The 15,252-nt window shown below is 53.3% G+C and overlaps 5 protein-coding genes across 5 annotated transcripts; 3 read left to right on the top strand and 2 right to left on the bottom strand.

Annotated features, from left to right (window-relative positions):
- Window positions 1-728: 728 nt before the first annotated feature.
- Window positions 729-1,847, top strand: PV08_06981 (uncharacterized protein; the record flags this gene model as incomplete). The annotated part of the gene is made up of 1 exon (XM_016381314.1): window positions 729-1,847. One exon carries the CDS (start codon window positions 729-731, stop codon window positions 1,845-1,847), a length of 1,119 nt encoding a protein of 372 aa, XP_016234416.1.
- A 1,013-nt stretch (window positions 1,848-2,860) lies between these two features.
- Window positions 2,861-4,298, top strand: PV08_06982 (uncharacterized protein; the record flags this gene model as incomplete). The annotated part of the gene is made up of 4 exons (XM_016381315.1): window positions 2,861-2,870; window positions 2,920-4,050; window positions 4,108-4,204; window positions 4,268-4,298. 4 exons carry the CDS (start codon window positions 2,861-2,863, stop codon window positions 4,296-4,298), a joined length of 1,269 nt encoding a protein of 422 aa, XP_016234417.1.
- Window positions 4,299-5,269: 971 nt separating this feature from the next.
- PV08_06983 (uncharacterized protein) lies at window positions 5,270-6,288 on the top strand (the record flags this gene model as incomplete). The annotated part of the gene is made up of 2 exons (XM_016381316.1): window positions 5,270-5,646; window positions 5,760-6,288. The coding sequence occupies 2 exons, from the start codon at window positions 5,270-5,272 to the stop codon at window positions 6,286-6,288; spliced, it is 906 nt and encodes a 301-aa protein (XP_016234418.1).
- Window positions 6,289-6,788: 500 nt separating this feature from the next.
- On the bottom strand, window positions 6,789-8,522 carry PV08_06984 (uncharacterized protein; the record flags this gene model as incomplete). Its single annotated transcript, XM_016381317.1, has 5 exons — window positions 6,789-7,087; window positions 7,175-8,024; window positions 8,078-8,149; window positions 8,215-8,340; window positions 8,409-8,522. 5 exons carry the CDS (start codon window positions 8,520-8,522, stop codon window positions 6,789-6,791), a joined length of 1,461 nt encoding a protein of 486 aa, XP_016234419.1.
- Window positions 8,523-10,799: 2,277 nt separating this feature from the next.
- On the bottom strand, window positions 10,800-14,162 carry PV08_06985 (uncharacterized protein; the record flags this gene model as incomplete). Its single annotated transcript, XM_016381318.1, has 1 exon — window positions 10,800-14,162. One exon carries the CDS (start codon window positions 14,160-14,162, stop codon window positions 10,800-10,802), a length of 3,363 nt encoding a protein of 1,120 aa, XP_016234420.1.
- Between the last annotated feature and the right edge of the window lie 1,090 nt (window positions 14,163-15,252).

The following is a 15,252-nucleotide window of genomic DNA, read 5'->3' on the forward strand; positions in this document are numbered from 1 at the left end:
ACACACCAACTTTGTCTCCGACCTTCCACGTAAAGAAAGTGGTCATTGAGACCGGTGATCGTGGTGTATCGCCGTAGGATCTCGACGCTGGATTCCCCCTCCCGGAGGGTGCAGCATTGCCGCCAGGAGTGATGCAGGGTATTGCGGGTTTAGCTTGTCTATGGGTCGAATCCCTGCAACACACCACATCCCATGCCGCGATAGCCTCAGCCCTGGTCTGAACACAGGGAGCACATTCGCTGGAGTCGGGTTGCTACTCGTAGGATTCCAAGCACGACGTATCTCAAACCAGCACCCTTACAGCACACGACGCCATCTCGCCAACTTTTGCTTTCTCTGACCTGCACTCATCCGACTCTCGCGCATTCCCAATGAATGCACCCCTCCCCCTCTCTTTGACTGTTTGATACGGTCCAAATTGTTTGCTGAACCACTCAATTTTGGCGAGATTCATTACAGTACAGGCTCGAGAGCGAAGAAAAGGGCACAAGGTACAGGTGCTGATCCGTTGGAAGCAGCCTCGAGGCCAAACGCTCGGGTATGATCTTCCTCAGAAGTTGGGCAAAATTGGTATATAAGACCCGCACGTCCCAACCTCATCTCCCGATCCCTCGTCTTCTGATTCCTCATCTCCCTGATTCTTCATTGGTAGCTCTCCCTCTCAAGATTTTTTGGTTTGCAGTCTTCCTCGTAACGTCTTGCAGCCACCGCCATCAGTCTTCGTCGCTATGGAGCAGTCCAACGTGCAGCATCATAATGCTGGCCAGAATTCTCTGGACTCCAAAAGCCGGGAAGACTTTCCTGCCACCCAAAATCCGATCGCGGCGCGTCATTCTTATATCTTGCCGTTGTATCCTCAGCAGAGCAGAGACACCTTCATCAGCATGAGCCAACCTCCAGTCGCTCCAATTGACCGCAACACTTCCCTCCAAGCGACTTACCCAGGTCACGACCAATTCTATGGTACACCAGCGCTGGCAGCCCAAGCACAGGGCCTGCCCTACTATCCTATCCACGCCCATCCATCAAATCGTGTCGGTCATCCAGGCCATACGTATGGAGCTCATGAGTTTTCCCCCACGCAAGTCGGCTTACTGAACCATGGGATATCGCCACTTCCATCTGTCACAGGACAACAATTCTGCAACCCGAGTGTGTCCGGACAGGGGCATCATCCCAGCTCGCTACTTCAGGCGCATCCACCCAACCAGTTCTTCCAACCTGTCCAGGTCGGCCCAGCAGATCAGGCAAACAACGCGGTCCAATCCTCCAGCCCACCAAATGCGACCCGACAACCCTCTCAGGATGGGCTAACACATCTAGTCGGTCCCGAAGCCATGGCCTGCGCTCCAGCTCAACTCAGTTCTCCTCATCATGTCCAGCCGCCAATGCAGATCGACCATGTGAACGCTAGCATCCCAGGCGGCCTCCGCCGTGCACCACCTCTGGGCAATCAGGCCAGTGATCAGGGCCAGATATTGAAAGACTGCGCGGAACAGATTGAAGAGCTTGCACAGCGAGAAGCAACTGAGAGACAACAGAAGAGGCTCAACCACGCCGGGACGGAACGAAAGTACCGGGAAAAGATCAACAACTTGATCAACGCCCTCTTCCATGCTTTGCTCGGCACAGGTCGCGCATCCAAGCTCAAGGTGTTCCATTATGACACGGACAAGAAGGGAACAACAAAGGGTTGGAGCAGATCTAAAAAGTGCGACGTCTTCCACGATGCCATTGCATATATTCGTCAGGCTGAGTCAGACATTGCGGACCTGATGGCGGAGAACGAGTCTCTCAGGGCCCGTCTCTCCGCCTACGAGATTGTTCGCCAGCCCGCGGCGGCTTAGTTCGAACGGTCATTCACGATTTCGGGCGGCATACTACGCGTACGTGAGAAGTGCCTTTTTTTTTCAACGGCAAGTTGGCAACGTCTTGGGTCTTGCACGGGGAGTTGGAGGTTGACACGAAACTTTGAATGGCACGGGCCTAGGATACTTTCGTTTGAACATGCTACTTGAGGTCGTTTCTACGCGTTGAGCGAAGACCCAGTGAGGCTCTGCAAGGAAAGTGCGGCGTACTACGGGACGTTCAGAAACTGTGGCGACTCGTCACAGAGGTGGGACACGCCGTACCTTGGATCAAGCACTGGAGAGCGGCAGTAACGAATCTTCTTTGGGTTGTCCAGTACATTTTAGAGTCTTGATAGGTCTTTGGACCCGTCAATGAAAAGCGATAGTCTCTCCGATGCGGACTTTTGAACGGCAGAACCAAAGTTACCGTAAGCCTGTTCCCTTGACTCGATCACTCAATACTGAGTCGACCCTGTCCTGCCTCAAAGCAGTGAAGCAAGGTGAGGTGCCAGCTTGTAGGGTCGTGTCTAGGGGTCATCTCTTGGATATTGTCGAATCACATGTCCTACTGATAGCCGAGCTGGGAATCGAAGGAGAACCTCAAGCGGTCCTCTGTACTCCACGGTACCACCAGTGGAATTTAGCGGGGAACATTATCGGAAATACGTCTTTCCGGACTGCTACAGATCGTTGGGTTCGTATAGCGGCCACGCGCCTCCTCTGCATGTAGTTAGTTTACTAGTAAACCTAGCGCTGCTATAACAGGCATATGGTCACGTGGATGACTGCGACCAATGACATCAGCAGTCTGGATGTTTGCCTCGGCTCAAGTTGGGAAATTCCTCAGGGCACATGCGAGACAAGGATGACATTCAGACACAGACAACAAAAACTAATCCGGCCTTCCTTGTGATCATAAAGCTGCCATCTGCCCTCTTCCTTCCCTTTCCAACATCATCACTCTTCTTCTCTACAAGGCCCAGGCAGATACTCAAGCAAAAACAGATACAATGGCCCAATGTAAGCCCATCTGGACCCCAGGAAAGTTGACTGCCGCTGACATGTGCAGCCCCAAACAAAGCACAGGAACGTCTCTCCCAAGTGTCCTCCCACCTCGGCGGCTCTCCTTCCTTGCACAAGTCCATCCTCTCCAAGTCTCCCGACGATGTTGTCGTGACGTGTGCTCTCCGGACACCCTTCACAAAGGGAGGCAAGGGCTTGCTAAAGGATACTGCAGCCGCCGACCTCCTCGCCCTCACATTCAAGAATCTCCTCGAGCGGTCCAAGATTGACCCTGCGCTGGTCGAAGATATCGCCACAGGCTGTGTCCTTGCACCTGGCGGTGGTGCAACCGAGTACCGAGCTGCGGCTCTTGTGGCCGGGTTCCCAGAGTCGACCGCGGTCAAGTCTCTCAATAGACAATGCTCCAGCGGTCTGCAGGCCTGTGTTGACATTGCCAACGCCATCAAGAGCGGCATGATCGAGATTGGCGTGGGTTCTGGTGTTGAGAGTATGTCTTCTCAGTACGGGCCTGGTGCGGTGACCGAGTTCTCGGAGCTTCTGGAGGATCACATGCAGTCCGCAAATTGCAAGGTGCCAATGGGCGTCTTGTCGGAACAGATGGCAAAAGACAGGAATATTTCACGTGCGGACCAAGATGCCTTTGCTGCCAGCTCGTATCAGAAAGCACTCAAGGCCCAGCAGGCAGGCCTGTTCGACGAAGAGATTGCCCCCATCACTGTCAAGTACACCGACCCCAAGACGGAACAAGAGAAGACCGTCACCGTCACAAAGGATGACGGCGTGAGACCTGGTATCACACCCGAGTCGTTGGGCAAGATCCGTCCCGCGTTCGCCAAAGACGGCTCGATTCACGCCGGCAATGCATCACAGGTATCTGATGGTGCTGCTGCTGTGCTCATGATGAAGCGCAGTACTGCTGAGCGCCTGGGTCAGCCCATCCTTGGTAAATTTGTCGCTGCATCGGTGGTTGGCGTGCCGCCACTACTGATGGGCATCGGGCCTTGGAAAGCGATCCCGGTGGCCCTTGAAAAAGCCGGGGTGAGCAAGGACGAGGTTGACATCTACGAGATCAACGAAGCCTTCGCCAGTCAGGCTGTGTGGTGTGTCAAGGAGCTCGGCCTGCCTTTTGAGAAGGTCAACCCCAAGGGCGGTGCCATCGCCTTTGGCCATCCTCTCGGTACGACATATCTATGAAACATGCTCTTGCGCACGGAATCTTGCTAACAGGACACAGGATGCACCGGCGCCCGACAGGTGAGCACACTTTTTACGGAGCTTAAACGGACGAATAAGAAGATTGGTGTCACCAGTATGTGTGTAGGGACAGGAATGTGAGTGATGCTCCTCCACGGACGATTGGCGTATCGATCTCATCATGCTGACTTGTCGAACAGGGGTATGGCTGCCGTTTGGGTGGCGGAATAGCTTGGGCGACAGCATCGAAGGGCATAAGTTTGGCGTTCTGGAAATCATGGCCACAAATGAATGTATCTATACGAGCCGTAACACCATGTCGAAAGCACCTGTATACCTGTGCGTCTATGAATCACCTCAACTGATCACCACTTATTGCCCTTGCCCTAGCCTTTCCATCACTGGTGCTTGGTGTCAAAATTCTCTTCCGGTTGGCCAGGCTCCAGCGCGAATCGTTCTCACAAACGGCAGCCATTTTTGACACTAAGCCTTGATAGTGGGCTCACCAGCCCCTGACTCAAGGGGCCAGAAATGAGTGGGCATTTGGCTGGAGTCTGAGGACTGACATAATCATCTCTTGTCCTCTTTAAGTACCTCATGGTCGGTGCTCGTGATATGTCTCGACGCTGCCAATCTGATTCCTTTTCTTCTCTACTTTCGCCCCTCGTTCACAAGCGCTCAAACAAGGATTTGCAACGACGATTCTGGACTTAGGATGTCGACCACTAGTCGCTTTCTAACGCTGTTGAAACGGCATGGCCAAGCCCCGAATGGGGGCCTAAAGCTCGCTTTCAAGCGTTGATGGCACTTGTGTGGTCCTAATGTATTCCAAACCGATTGTGCCGAAATTGTCCTACTTCAAACCACCCCGGTGAAAGGATCTCCTTGTTTGGGGAGTGTGAACCAGTCATGCGAGAGATCTCGGCCGTTGAAAGTGTTACAGGAGAGTGTTTCCGGCTTCCGAGGGGTGTGTGTTCTTGCTGCGCCCAACCTCTTCTATACCCTCCTTGCTACTGCTAGTAGTGGATGTCTTCCTGGACGTTGCTTCTGCATCCACTGCCGTCGTTGCTACTGCCGTCGTTACTGTCGTTATCGCTGACAAAGTCGTTTACTCGGATGTAACACTCAACCACCAACGTGAGGTACCCCGACAGCATACTCTGCGTTGACGCTCCGAGCTTCGTCCCGGCTTGATAAAGAGGATGTCAGGAACATACTCATCAAGTGGCTTGTCAGACAAGTATGCTGTAACTGGTGAGGCAGCGCAGCACGTCTACCCAGAGGTCGCGACTCATAACCCGCCGGGAATTCCCAAGTCAGCATTGCCTCAAGCAATCATCTCGGAACCGCAGCACGATCAATACCAATACCAACATCAGAATGGATACGTGCCACCAGAGGCTGTGGCAGAGCCGTCGCCGCCGTTGGGCAAGCGGAACCCGTGGGGTCTATCACCTTTGACATTTGGACTCCTCGTCGCCACGATAACTGCTCTCGTCGTCGGCGGCGCCGTCGGAGGAGGTGTGGCAGGTGCCATGTCGGGTCAAGACTCGGATTCGAACTCGGAGTCAAATGCAGCGTAAGTTGTTTTGTCTCTCTCTCTCTCTCTCCGACGTACTCTTTCAGAGCCGTCGTCAATTCGACTCCTTGCGCATATGTGCTCCGGACAGTTTTTACGAAAAGCTGACATAGTCTTCAACGTGTCAGCGTACCCACAGCCACCATAACCATCACGGCTTCAGCAGACGGTGGCACCGGCAGCGTGACCGGTACGTCCTCGACGTCGACCCCTTCACCCTCCTCCCTCCAAAACTACGTGGTCGCCGAACCCTACTTCGTCGGGAGCCTCGAATATCCCGACTGCAACACCGACACCCAGGTGATCACGACGAGCAAGTACTCCCGACTCTTCACGCTCTACTGCGGCATCGACATGGGCAGCTCGACGCCGGACGACACGAATCCGGACCTCACCGTCGCCGACTACGTCGCCCTGTTCGCCTACACCGTCACAGACTGCCTGTACGCATGTTCCAACATGGTCTACTTCGCGGATCGCTGGGGCCAAGACAGCCAGCACAGCTGCAAGGGTGTCACATGGAATGGCGCAATGGCGGCCAGCAATACGTCGGACTTTGCGAATTGCTGGCTGAAGAACGGCACGCACACACAGGAGGTCAGGCAGTGCAATACTTGTGTCAGTGCCGCATTGTCGACGTGATCGAACTACTACTACTACATATCCTCTTTTTTTGGTAGTACGGACTTCTTCTGCCGTTGTTTCCCACCTCCTGCGCCCTTCCCCCTTGTCTAGACTGTCTAGGTGGCTGGATGGATGCATACCGCCCCAGGTACGCGGCTTGTCTTGAGCCCAGATTTTCAGAATCTTCTCTACATGCCAAGGTCGTTCGATGCCATAATTCAAAATCACATCTTCCAAGTCTTGTGATGCTCAGACGGGCCGGTGCAGTACGGAGGACGTCCTAGTCACGTAGGTGTACAGGTTGTCCAATAATCCTCCCTACTCTACTAATGTACATATTGTTTCAATTGCTGCCAGGAATCTTGGGTACCCAAGAATGATATGCTTCCTTGCAGCTGCGCAAAAGGGTGCAGACATCATCGTCTCTGTAATCCCTGGGGTGCTTTTAACCCGCCTATTCCGAAACGTCCTGGTGAAAACCACTAAACTGTTCCATAGAGAGTCGCGCGCGCTGACAGTTATGATGTTGTAGCGACAGATCGGGGCGTTTCTGCGGACGAAAAGACCCTCGACCATGTCTTCGACCCTTGCCTTCCTATTGACCACCACTTTTTCGGTGAAGGCGACATTGGCTGTGGCGCCTTCTTCTTCTTGTCCTCGTCGCATTCTTTCCAGACCTGGGCCGGCCGTTGTTGCCGCGGCTCCAGAGACTCCGACGAACCCTGCGTCAAGCATCTTTGCTTCTTCCAAACACGCAAAGCTTGAGCCATGTGCTCGAGCTCATCGTGGCCAAGAATGTAATTGTGAAAAGAGTACGCTGTCCAACGTCAGACTTGCAAAAGAGGTGCTTCCCGGGGAGGAGGGCGGGGTTCCTTTTTCTCTACTCCCTCGTGGCTCGACTTACCCTCAAATTCTGTCGCAAAGTTTCTCATGTCTGATTCCGAAAGTCCCCTCATGGTTTTCTGCACGGCAACGGCGCGCGTCTTGCGCGTGGCCGAGTACAACATGAGCCGTTCGTCGACCTCGCTGGCGGGTGTCGCGGTTTCCAGAAGGACGCCCAACGCGAGGGCGTCTTCTAGTGCCATGGCGATCCGTTGGCCACAGTACGGGGGCATGGGATGTGCGGCGTCTCCCATCAACACCATCCGGTTCGATCGAAATGTTGTGAGGGGGTCCATGTCCCAAATCGGCTGATCTTGGAGGTCCCGGTCTGAAATCTTCTCGAACAAGGCCATGCACTCCTCAGGCAAGCCGTCGGCAAGTCGCAGGAGTTTCAGCTTGCTCGACGGATCTCTCCAGTCCTTGCTCAGGTTCTTGAACGCCATTCGATCCTCGTACAGGAACTTGATACAGCAGTTCTCACCGTTCGACGCCGGCGTGATCAGAAGGCTCCTTTCCTGGTAAATGTAACAGTACGCATCACCCTCTTTCTCGATGAATTTGATCGTGCGAGGGTCCTTTGCGAGCCGTTCACGGGGGATCAAGGCTCGAAAGACGTGACGCTTGATGCGGAACCGCGGAAAACTCCCTCCAGGAACGAACGATCGACAGACAGAGTGTACACCGTCGGCACCAATGATGGCGTCTCCTACTGCCTGTGTCCCGTCCGAGAAGTACACCATAGCCTTGACGGGATCAATACTGATGACCGACTTTGAGCTCACAACATCAATTCGCGGACCAGGCCTGGAACTATCGTGCGCAGCCTCCCAAAGAGACACAAACAGATCTCGGTACGTCGTCTGATACCATGGCTGCGAAGTAATTAGTACCAATGGCCTTGCTAACGAGGGAGAAAAGATTATACCCAGTCCTTCTCCTCGATCTCGTCTCCAACAGTATTAGCCGACCCATCCACCTCAATGGATGTCCTGATCAACTGCCCAAAAAGTTAGCCATTGAACGGTGGGAGTGTTCTCCGGGAGCCTCAGTTCCTATTCTCACCCGCTTGATCCTCACAGATTTGATCTGATTGGTGTCGATTCCTAACGCGTCGAGGGCGCGAAGGGAGTTTGGGAAGATGGTTATGCCCGCACCCAACGTATCCGGGGTAAGTGCTTGCTCATAAACCTGTTGTGCTGCGTCAGATATTGGTCTGTCTTGGTCCATTCGGACACAGAAGCAGAGTGAGAACGGACAGTAACATAATGACCTTGAGCCTTGAGGGCAACAGCAGTGGCCAAACCACCGATCGACCCCCCTGCGACTAGGATTTTGAGACCACTCATTCGACATGCACTTGGTCCGTTCATGTTGACCTGGACTATCAGAAACCACCCACAGGAATATATCCGAGAACTCAGAAGCGGAACGACAGCTCCTAGCCTGCCGAAGTGAGAATATAAGGCCTGGGGTGCAAGAGCCTTGACGTCGCGAATGCTGTGGCGAGTTATAACGGCTTCGGGTGACAATAATTTGAGGCCAAAGAGTGCCTCAAGGTTGCATTGCTCACTCGGCCCAGAAAACCTTGTGCCCCGGAACGTGGCGCTGTCGATAGCACTATCATGGTCCAATTCTCCCCCAACAACAGGGTTTCTGACTTGCAAGTGACTTTCAATCATTAGCCAATTCGTCTTTCACCAGAAGTTCTTGCAGCAACAAAAGGTCAGTGCTTGGGAATTTTCGATAAGAGAAGGTTCGCGAGCGCACCGACAATATTTGCAACAAGAGATTTTGACTGTCCTACCGACGGTGGAACGCTGAATCAGGATCGTAACTTCAGGAGAGGAGTCGGCCCTGACACTCACTCGGAAGACAACAACAACAGCCGAGAACAAAGCAAGTACACTTTGTTTCAGCGTTGGTGTATTGGCGGCGCTTCGCCACTTGCCTCGAACAAACTCACCTGGAGCATCGTCATGGTAGGGAAGGAGCCATCTCTGCGATGCACCGCGACATTCTTCAGAGTCGAAGGTCTCAAACGGCCCGTCCAGACAGTGGGCATGACGATGCACAGCAACGGAATCTACTTCCAACTTACCCTTCGCGAGGGATCACGTAGAACGTGACCGGTCGCTCGGACTGATCATCGATCATATGTGGATGGACAGTGCTTTCCAAATTTGACGTTTGCACGGACCAAGATGACGGGAGCGAGGACCGAGAATCATCAATCCACATGGGAAATCTGCCAGAAATGCCCCTTTCAGACCAGATTTGGGACGGGAGGGGAGGCGGAAAAACAAGTTGAGCGGGCCTCTCCGTCCAATCTAAAGCCCCCAGATGATATTGTCCAGTACGTGAGTCCACGGCGCATTTATTTGCGTTTGGAGTCTGTGGGCCAAAGTGCCCCCTCGCCTCGGGCTGGTGATTGCGACGTCGACACTATCTTGCGAAACTGGCAACCAACCCACCCCCCGGAAAACGTGGTTGTGGTGGGCCAGAGGCGCTCGTTTACTCGTGTTTGATCCGGTTCACAGTGACTGAGTGAGTGCATGAGCACTCGGATACAACAATTCAGCTAGGTAGGCACTCCCTGACTGGTCACCACGACTTCATACCTACTACCTCCTTGATTCGAAGTCCCCCTCCTTGACCGACAACACGTCAGGGGTTGCCTCGGGGGTTTTTTTTCTTTCTTTCTGTGAAGGCGTATTTTGAGCCTGTTCCTGTGCTTGAATCATGACTGTCTCAGCAGTCTCGGAGTATGTGACTAGTTAGGTGATAATTACACCAGTTTAGTTAATCAGTTGACTTCATGTCTGGCTAACACTCCTCGCACTTGTTTTAATTCGTTGGGTTCTCTCCGTCGAGATATTTCACACTTCATCCAAGGATTGCGCGCGGCCTTTCAAAACGAGGCATAATATCATTTGATAGTCTGACGGCACCTTCTCTGGTCTGCTCTACCCGTCTACTCATCCACTCATCCATTACGAACGACAACGTCAAGAGCTCGAGGGACACTCGGCGTTTCTGTTTCTTCTTCTTCTTCTTCTTCTTCTCAGTGTTGTCTCAGTCACTACCTGAACTATTCGACTATTGAACACTTTCTCTCCGAGTAAGGTGCAGTGGTCAATTGCATGCCTAGGCATCTAAATTCTAACCAATTAATTACAGTACTTTGCTTTTCGTCATGGGTATCGTAGTGCTAATAGCTAAAGCTACTCATTCGGTAGGTAGGTAGGTAGGTAGGTAGGTATGTCGTCGTCGCCGTCTATCTAGTAGATATACGCATCTCTGGTGATGGCAACGACCTCCGCATCAAGGGTGATTCTCAGTTCTTGTTCTTAATCTTCATTCATTTCTTCCCCCTTTTGTCTGTAAACCCCGTTTTCGATTCTCGTTGGATCCATGGCATCCCCGTCCACTGGGCCAATTCTCTTAACATCATCAATAAAAGCGAGAGACAAGCCTCCTCTTTCACTCGTACGCCTAGACGTACGTACACATGGGACAGAATCCCTCCGGCCTGCCTGCCTGCCACATTTGGGCTTCTTCGTATGCTGGGTCTCAGCAGCAGCAGCATTTGTTGTCAATTCGAAAAACTATCGCTGACCACGCTCAGACTCTGCTGCTTCCTTCGTTGATCAAAGATGTGCTCCGGCCAAGACTTCGCGATCGACGATCGATTCAACTCCACTCTCTTCATCGGTTCTTCTCCTTTCCAACACCCATCGTCCGTCTGGGTCGCGCGAATAGGTCACACTGTCGGTAGAGCTGCTGTTTCTGCTATGGTGCCCCTTGCGTCGCTCGTTGGTCAGCCAAGCTGGCGACGACGGCATTTCCTCTTGAGATGTCATAACATGATCGTCCTTGGTCTTCTTTCGAGGAGTGTTCTGTGTCAAAGTCGACCTTTCGTTTTCGTTGTCATCACCGTCGTCTTCTTCTTCCGATTCGGGAATACCTGCCGACGGCGATCGGCCATTCATCGATGCCGACATTCTCGAAGCAAAGTCTCCGGGTGCGAGCAGGGGTTTCGAGTAATGGGCCAACGGTGAACTCAGAGGATGACTGGCTGCTGGGCTACCGACACTCGAAGAGCTACCCCCAAACGTCCTTCCTCGTAGTTTCAAAAGTGCGCTGAAGCTCATATCTTCGTCGTGGCTCGGCGAATCGAGTTCAAGTAGTTGAGCGATTCCTGGACTGGGAAGAGATTGTGCCGAAGCGGGCCAGCCGCCGTGCATTGGCAAAGAAGCAACCGAGTTTCTCGTACTCCATTCGCTTCGCTCGGTGATAGGCGTCAGACTGGGTTCTTGGAAGGTAGCTTTGCCGCTGTGACTTCTCTTGATGCCGTTCGAACCACGTTCTGCAAAGTATCCGCCGTTGACGAGATCCGTACCTCCTTTGCTGTGGGATCGAGCATAGAAGCCAAACTCGCGTCCATAGAATCCTTCGTCGTCGTTCTCAAGTGCCTCAGCATTGGCCTCGGCAATCATAGGATCGTCATCGAGATCGTCGTCAAAGGGAAAGCCGTCGTCGGCGGCGATGGCGGAGCTGAAATTGTAGCTCAGGTGACTATCATTTGAGACTACCCTCCCCTGACTCGGTGGATCAGACGTGTCGTCCGAATCCTGACCGAAGCTTACTTTGCGGTCGAATTTGCCCTCTGCGGCCGCCTGGTTGGCCGCAAAAGCCAACGCATCGTGATAAGCTGCCAGATTCATCTCCGTGAGACCGGAAGCATCGCTCTTCTGCCATTGACGGTTTGGATTGGTCTGGTAAGGATCGAGAGAAGTCCGGGGACCGTATGTTTGACTGTCGTGGTCCCCAGCAGATGCTGGGTCAACATCGAAAGAACCGACGGATTGAGCCTCCGCTTCGAGATCCACTTCCCCTGCAGTCTCAAACTTGTGTGCGTTGGGAGCATCGTTGCCCAAAGAAGCGACGTAATGGGCATTGGCTTCAAGATCTAGTTCCTTTGCAGCCTCAAATTTGCGTGCGTTTTCAGCAGGGATATCGCGTATTCTGCCCGTATCATCATCAAAAATCTCCTCGTCAAACTCGCCTGGGGTGATATCGGTATCGAGGTTGCCGAACTCGCCATCGTCGAAGTACAGGTCCTCATCGTCGAAGATCTGGCCTTGCGGACGCGTTGTATATGAGGTCCGTCGGCCACGTATCTCGGCTGTGGATATGCCGAGACCTCCCAAAACCGAAATGTCACCGTCTGTGGTAGTCTTGTCATATCTCTCAGGGTGACCGTGCAGGGAAGAATCCCTAGAGTTCGCGATTCCGATTGGAAACCCCTCTGTGTCAACCGGCGTGGGCTGAGAGGCGTTGGTGGTACTTGTGGGACTGAACGTCAGGGACTGAGGCGTAAAGTGAAAACCCTGTAGTGACGTCCTCTGTAGGTTGGTATGCACAGTCTTATTGGGTGGAGGTGGATCATGAGGCGAAGTACTTGCCATGGAGCCCCGGGGTGCGGAATTGTCGTAGCGAGCGACCAGCGGACTGATCTTGAGAGCGTCATCTCCGAAGCCGTCGTCTTCATCAAGATCTGCATTGACACCAGGTATCTTCTCCTCCAAACCATCATCCGCATCGAAGTCGTAGTTTGCATAGTCGTCGTCTTCATCGCCAACAATGGAATCGTGCTTCCGCGTGGCCTCATGCTGCTTATGCTTTTCTTCAAGCAATTTCTCCTGGGCAGAGGACCCGGGCCCTCCCATTTGAAAGCTGAAGCGAGACGAAGTGCTCGTCATATGCTTGGGCAATGCTGTGGCAGGTGGCGGCTCGAATTTTGGTGAGGGAGTGCTCTTCGGTGGGGGTGTCGGCGGAGGAGGCGATCGCTCGCTCGGTGGGATATATGGAAGGGGCGCCCCTGCATTTTCCAAAGGTGGCGGTTTGAAGTCCGAGTCTGTTTGTGGTACCGCGGCAGGCAGGCGTTTTGCGAATGCAGGGACGCTTTCCGGGTCTTGTGATTCGTGTGAAGTCTGCGAGGCATTGAAATTATGCAAGTACCCTGTCCTGTCTGGTCGTAAAGTAGGCCGGTCGTCTTGGAAATGCTCTCTGAACATGGGGCTGTGGTTCAGGTTTGGCGTTCCGCCTGTGGACAGTCTTCCGCTAGGCTGCTCATTCCATGGGACTGGCCCTGCTGATCGCACCGCCGGAGATTCGAGGCCGGCCACATTGTTCTGAGAGTAAACCCTACGAGTGCGAGGTGCAGAAAAGTCGTGCACAACTTTGCCCCGAATACTTGGATCGAAGTCATCCGGTAGCGCAGGAACCGAAAATGTCTTGATACTCAGGTTGACATCATCCAGCTTTTGGTTCTGTGACGACCGTCGTCGAGCGAGTAGGCTCATCGGGTTCAGCAAGTTCAACCTACTCTTCTTTCCAGCATGGCCTTTGACATGGAGTGACTCGTCGAACGAAGGTCTGTCGAGACCCGGAGAGGGGAAACCACTGGCGCGGAAACTGGGAGAGAGCGTGCTCTCTTCATGCCTCGTTGCCGGACGTTCATAGATGTGGTCATGGATGCCGTCTGGGCTGGTGTTGGAAGTGGCAGGTTTCGCCCGGAGGGGCAACTCCGAGTACTGTCTCATCGTCCGCAGATTGTGATACGGCGAACTCAGATGAGGGTCCGTAGCATCACTTGTAGCAGGACGGGCGTTCTCGTCAGAGGTACGATATCTTGCACGACCATGATCCTCAGAAGATCTCTGATGGTGTCTAACGATGTCGATTTCGAAATCTTTCACGCCGGGAGGCGCGGGAGGCAAGGCACGTCGGTCGTAGTTAGGGAGGGAGGTGGTCAGGGTAAGGCCTGCTGGGCTGTCCGACTCGTCGGTACCGGAGGTGGCTTCGCCCGGGCTGAGAGCGTCGCTGTATCTGTTTGTACGCTCGACGAGTCGACGAGGGAACGAAGGAGAGGTGGGTGAGAGATGGTCCGACCTTCGTCTAGGTCTTTGTCTTTGCAACGATGGATAGGACGTCTTGTTCGAATTCATCGTGTCCGATATGTCGGTGGAGTCCACTCAGGAGCAATCATTCTTTTTGCAAGATGCGTACCGCATACGCCGGAGAGTCAGGGGAACCTCTTGCCCATGGCGAATACCTTGACTGAAAGTGCAGCGGTGATGCGGGAAGTTGATCGAGTGACAGTGACAACCATAAGAGCAAGTCGCATGTGTCGCAGAATGCAGTTCGGTTGAGAAGTGACGAGCCAATAACAGGAAGTGTCTCAGACACTTACACCCAGCCCCAGTCGGTACGTAGCCTGCCGACCCACACCGGTTGCGAGGTACTTACAATCTCTCGCCCGTCAGCGAACGTTTTCGATATTCACGTTCTCTCGTGTAGAGAGGGAGATTGACGAGTAGCAGGAGTGGACTATGCACTGTTATTCCGCATTGAAAGAGGGTGCGAGGTCCTCAGTTCGACGGTCTATAAACATACAATGGGTAGGTCCTTATTCGACCCCTCGAAGTCCCCGAAGACTGTACGTAGCCGCAAAAGACGCCCGAGAACCGGGGATCGGAACGGGACCGTAGGGCTCTGACTTAACTAGAGTTGACTTAGTCCCGGGTGTCGCCATGGGCCTGCAGTGTCCAGATCGAAGGGTCCTCCGAGCCAGTACCTACGCTTTGTTATCTTTCACGATAACCTGACCTGCCCATGCAATCGCGTGTTCAACCGCGGCTTGTACTGTGAAACATCTTTCAGGCTAGGATACGGGAAGAGAAACGAAGGAATAGAAGCTTGTAGTTCGCACACATTGCAGTGAATGGCAAGAACATGATATAGCACTCCGAGTACTCACTAGGTGACCCAAGTGGGGCCGTCTCGAGGACGTTCTGAAAACGCATCTTTCACGGGGACGAAAAGGCAAAGCACCAGCAGAAATGGACAGGCACATCGCCTGGAGCCAAGTGAGCAATGAGCCATGCCTTGTCGTCGGTATAGAGACTAGGTAGTAGGGGACGTTTTTGATCAAGAGCACATCACACCTAGGCACAAAAGTCATTATGGTATCGATTGGGATCCTTCTCGTCGTAATCAAACATATCTTTCGTCCTAGGATAGACCTTTCCAATCGTC

The sequence above is a fragment of the Exophiala spinifera genome (assembly GCF_000836115.1).
Source record: "Exophiala spinifera strain CBS 89968 unplaced genomic scaffold supercont1.5, whole genome shotgun sequence".
In the NCBI taxonomy this organism is placed as follows: Eukaryota; Fungi; Ascomycota; class Eurotiomycetes; order Chaetothyriales; family Herpotrichiellaceae; genus Exophiala; species Exophiala spinifera.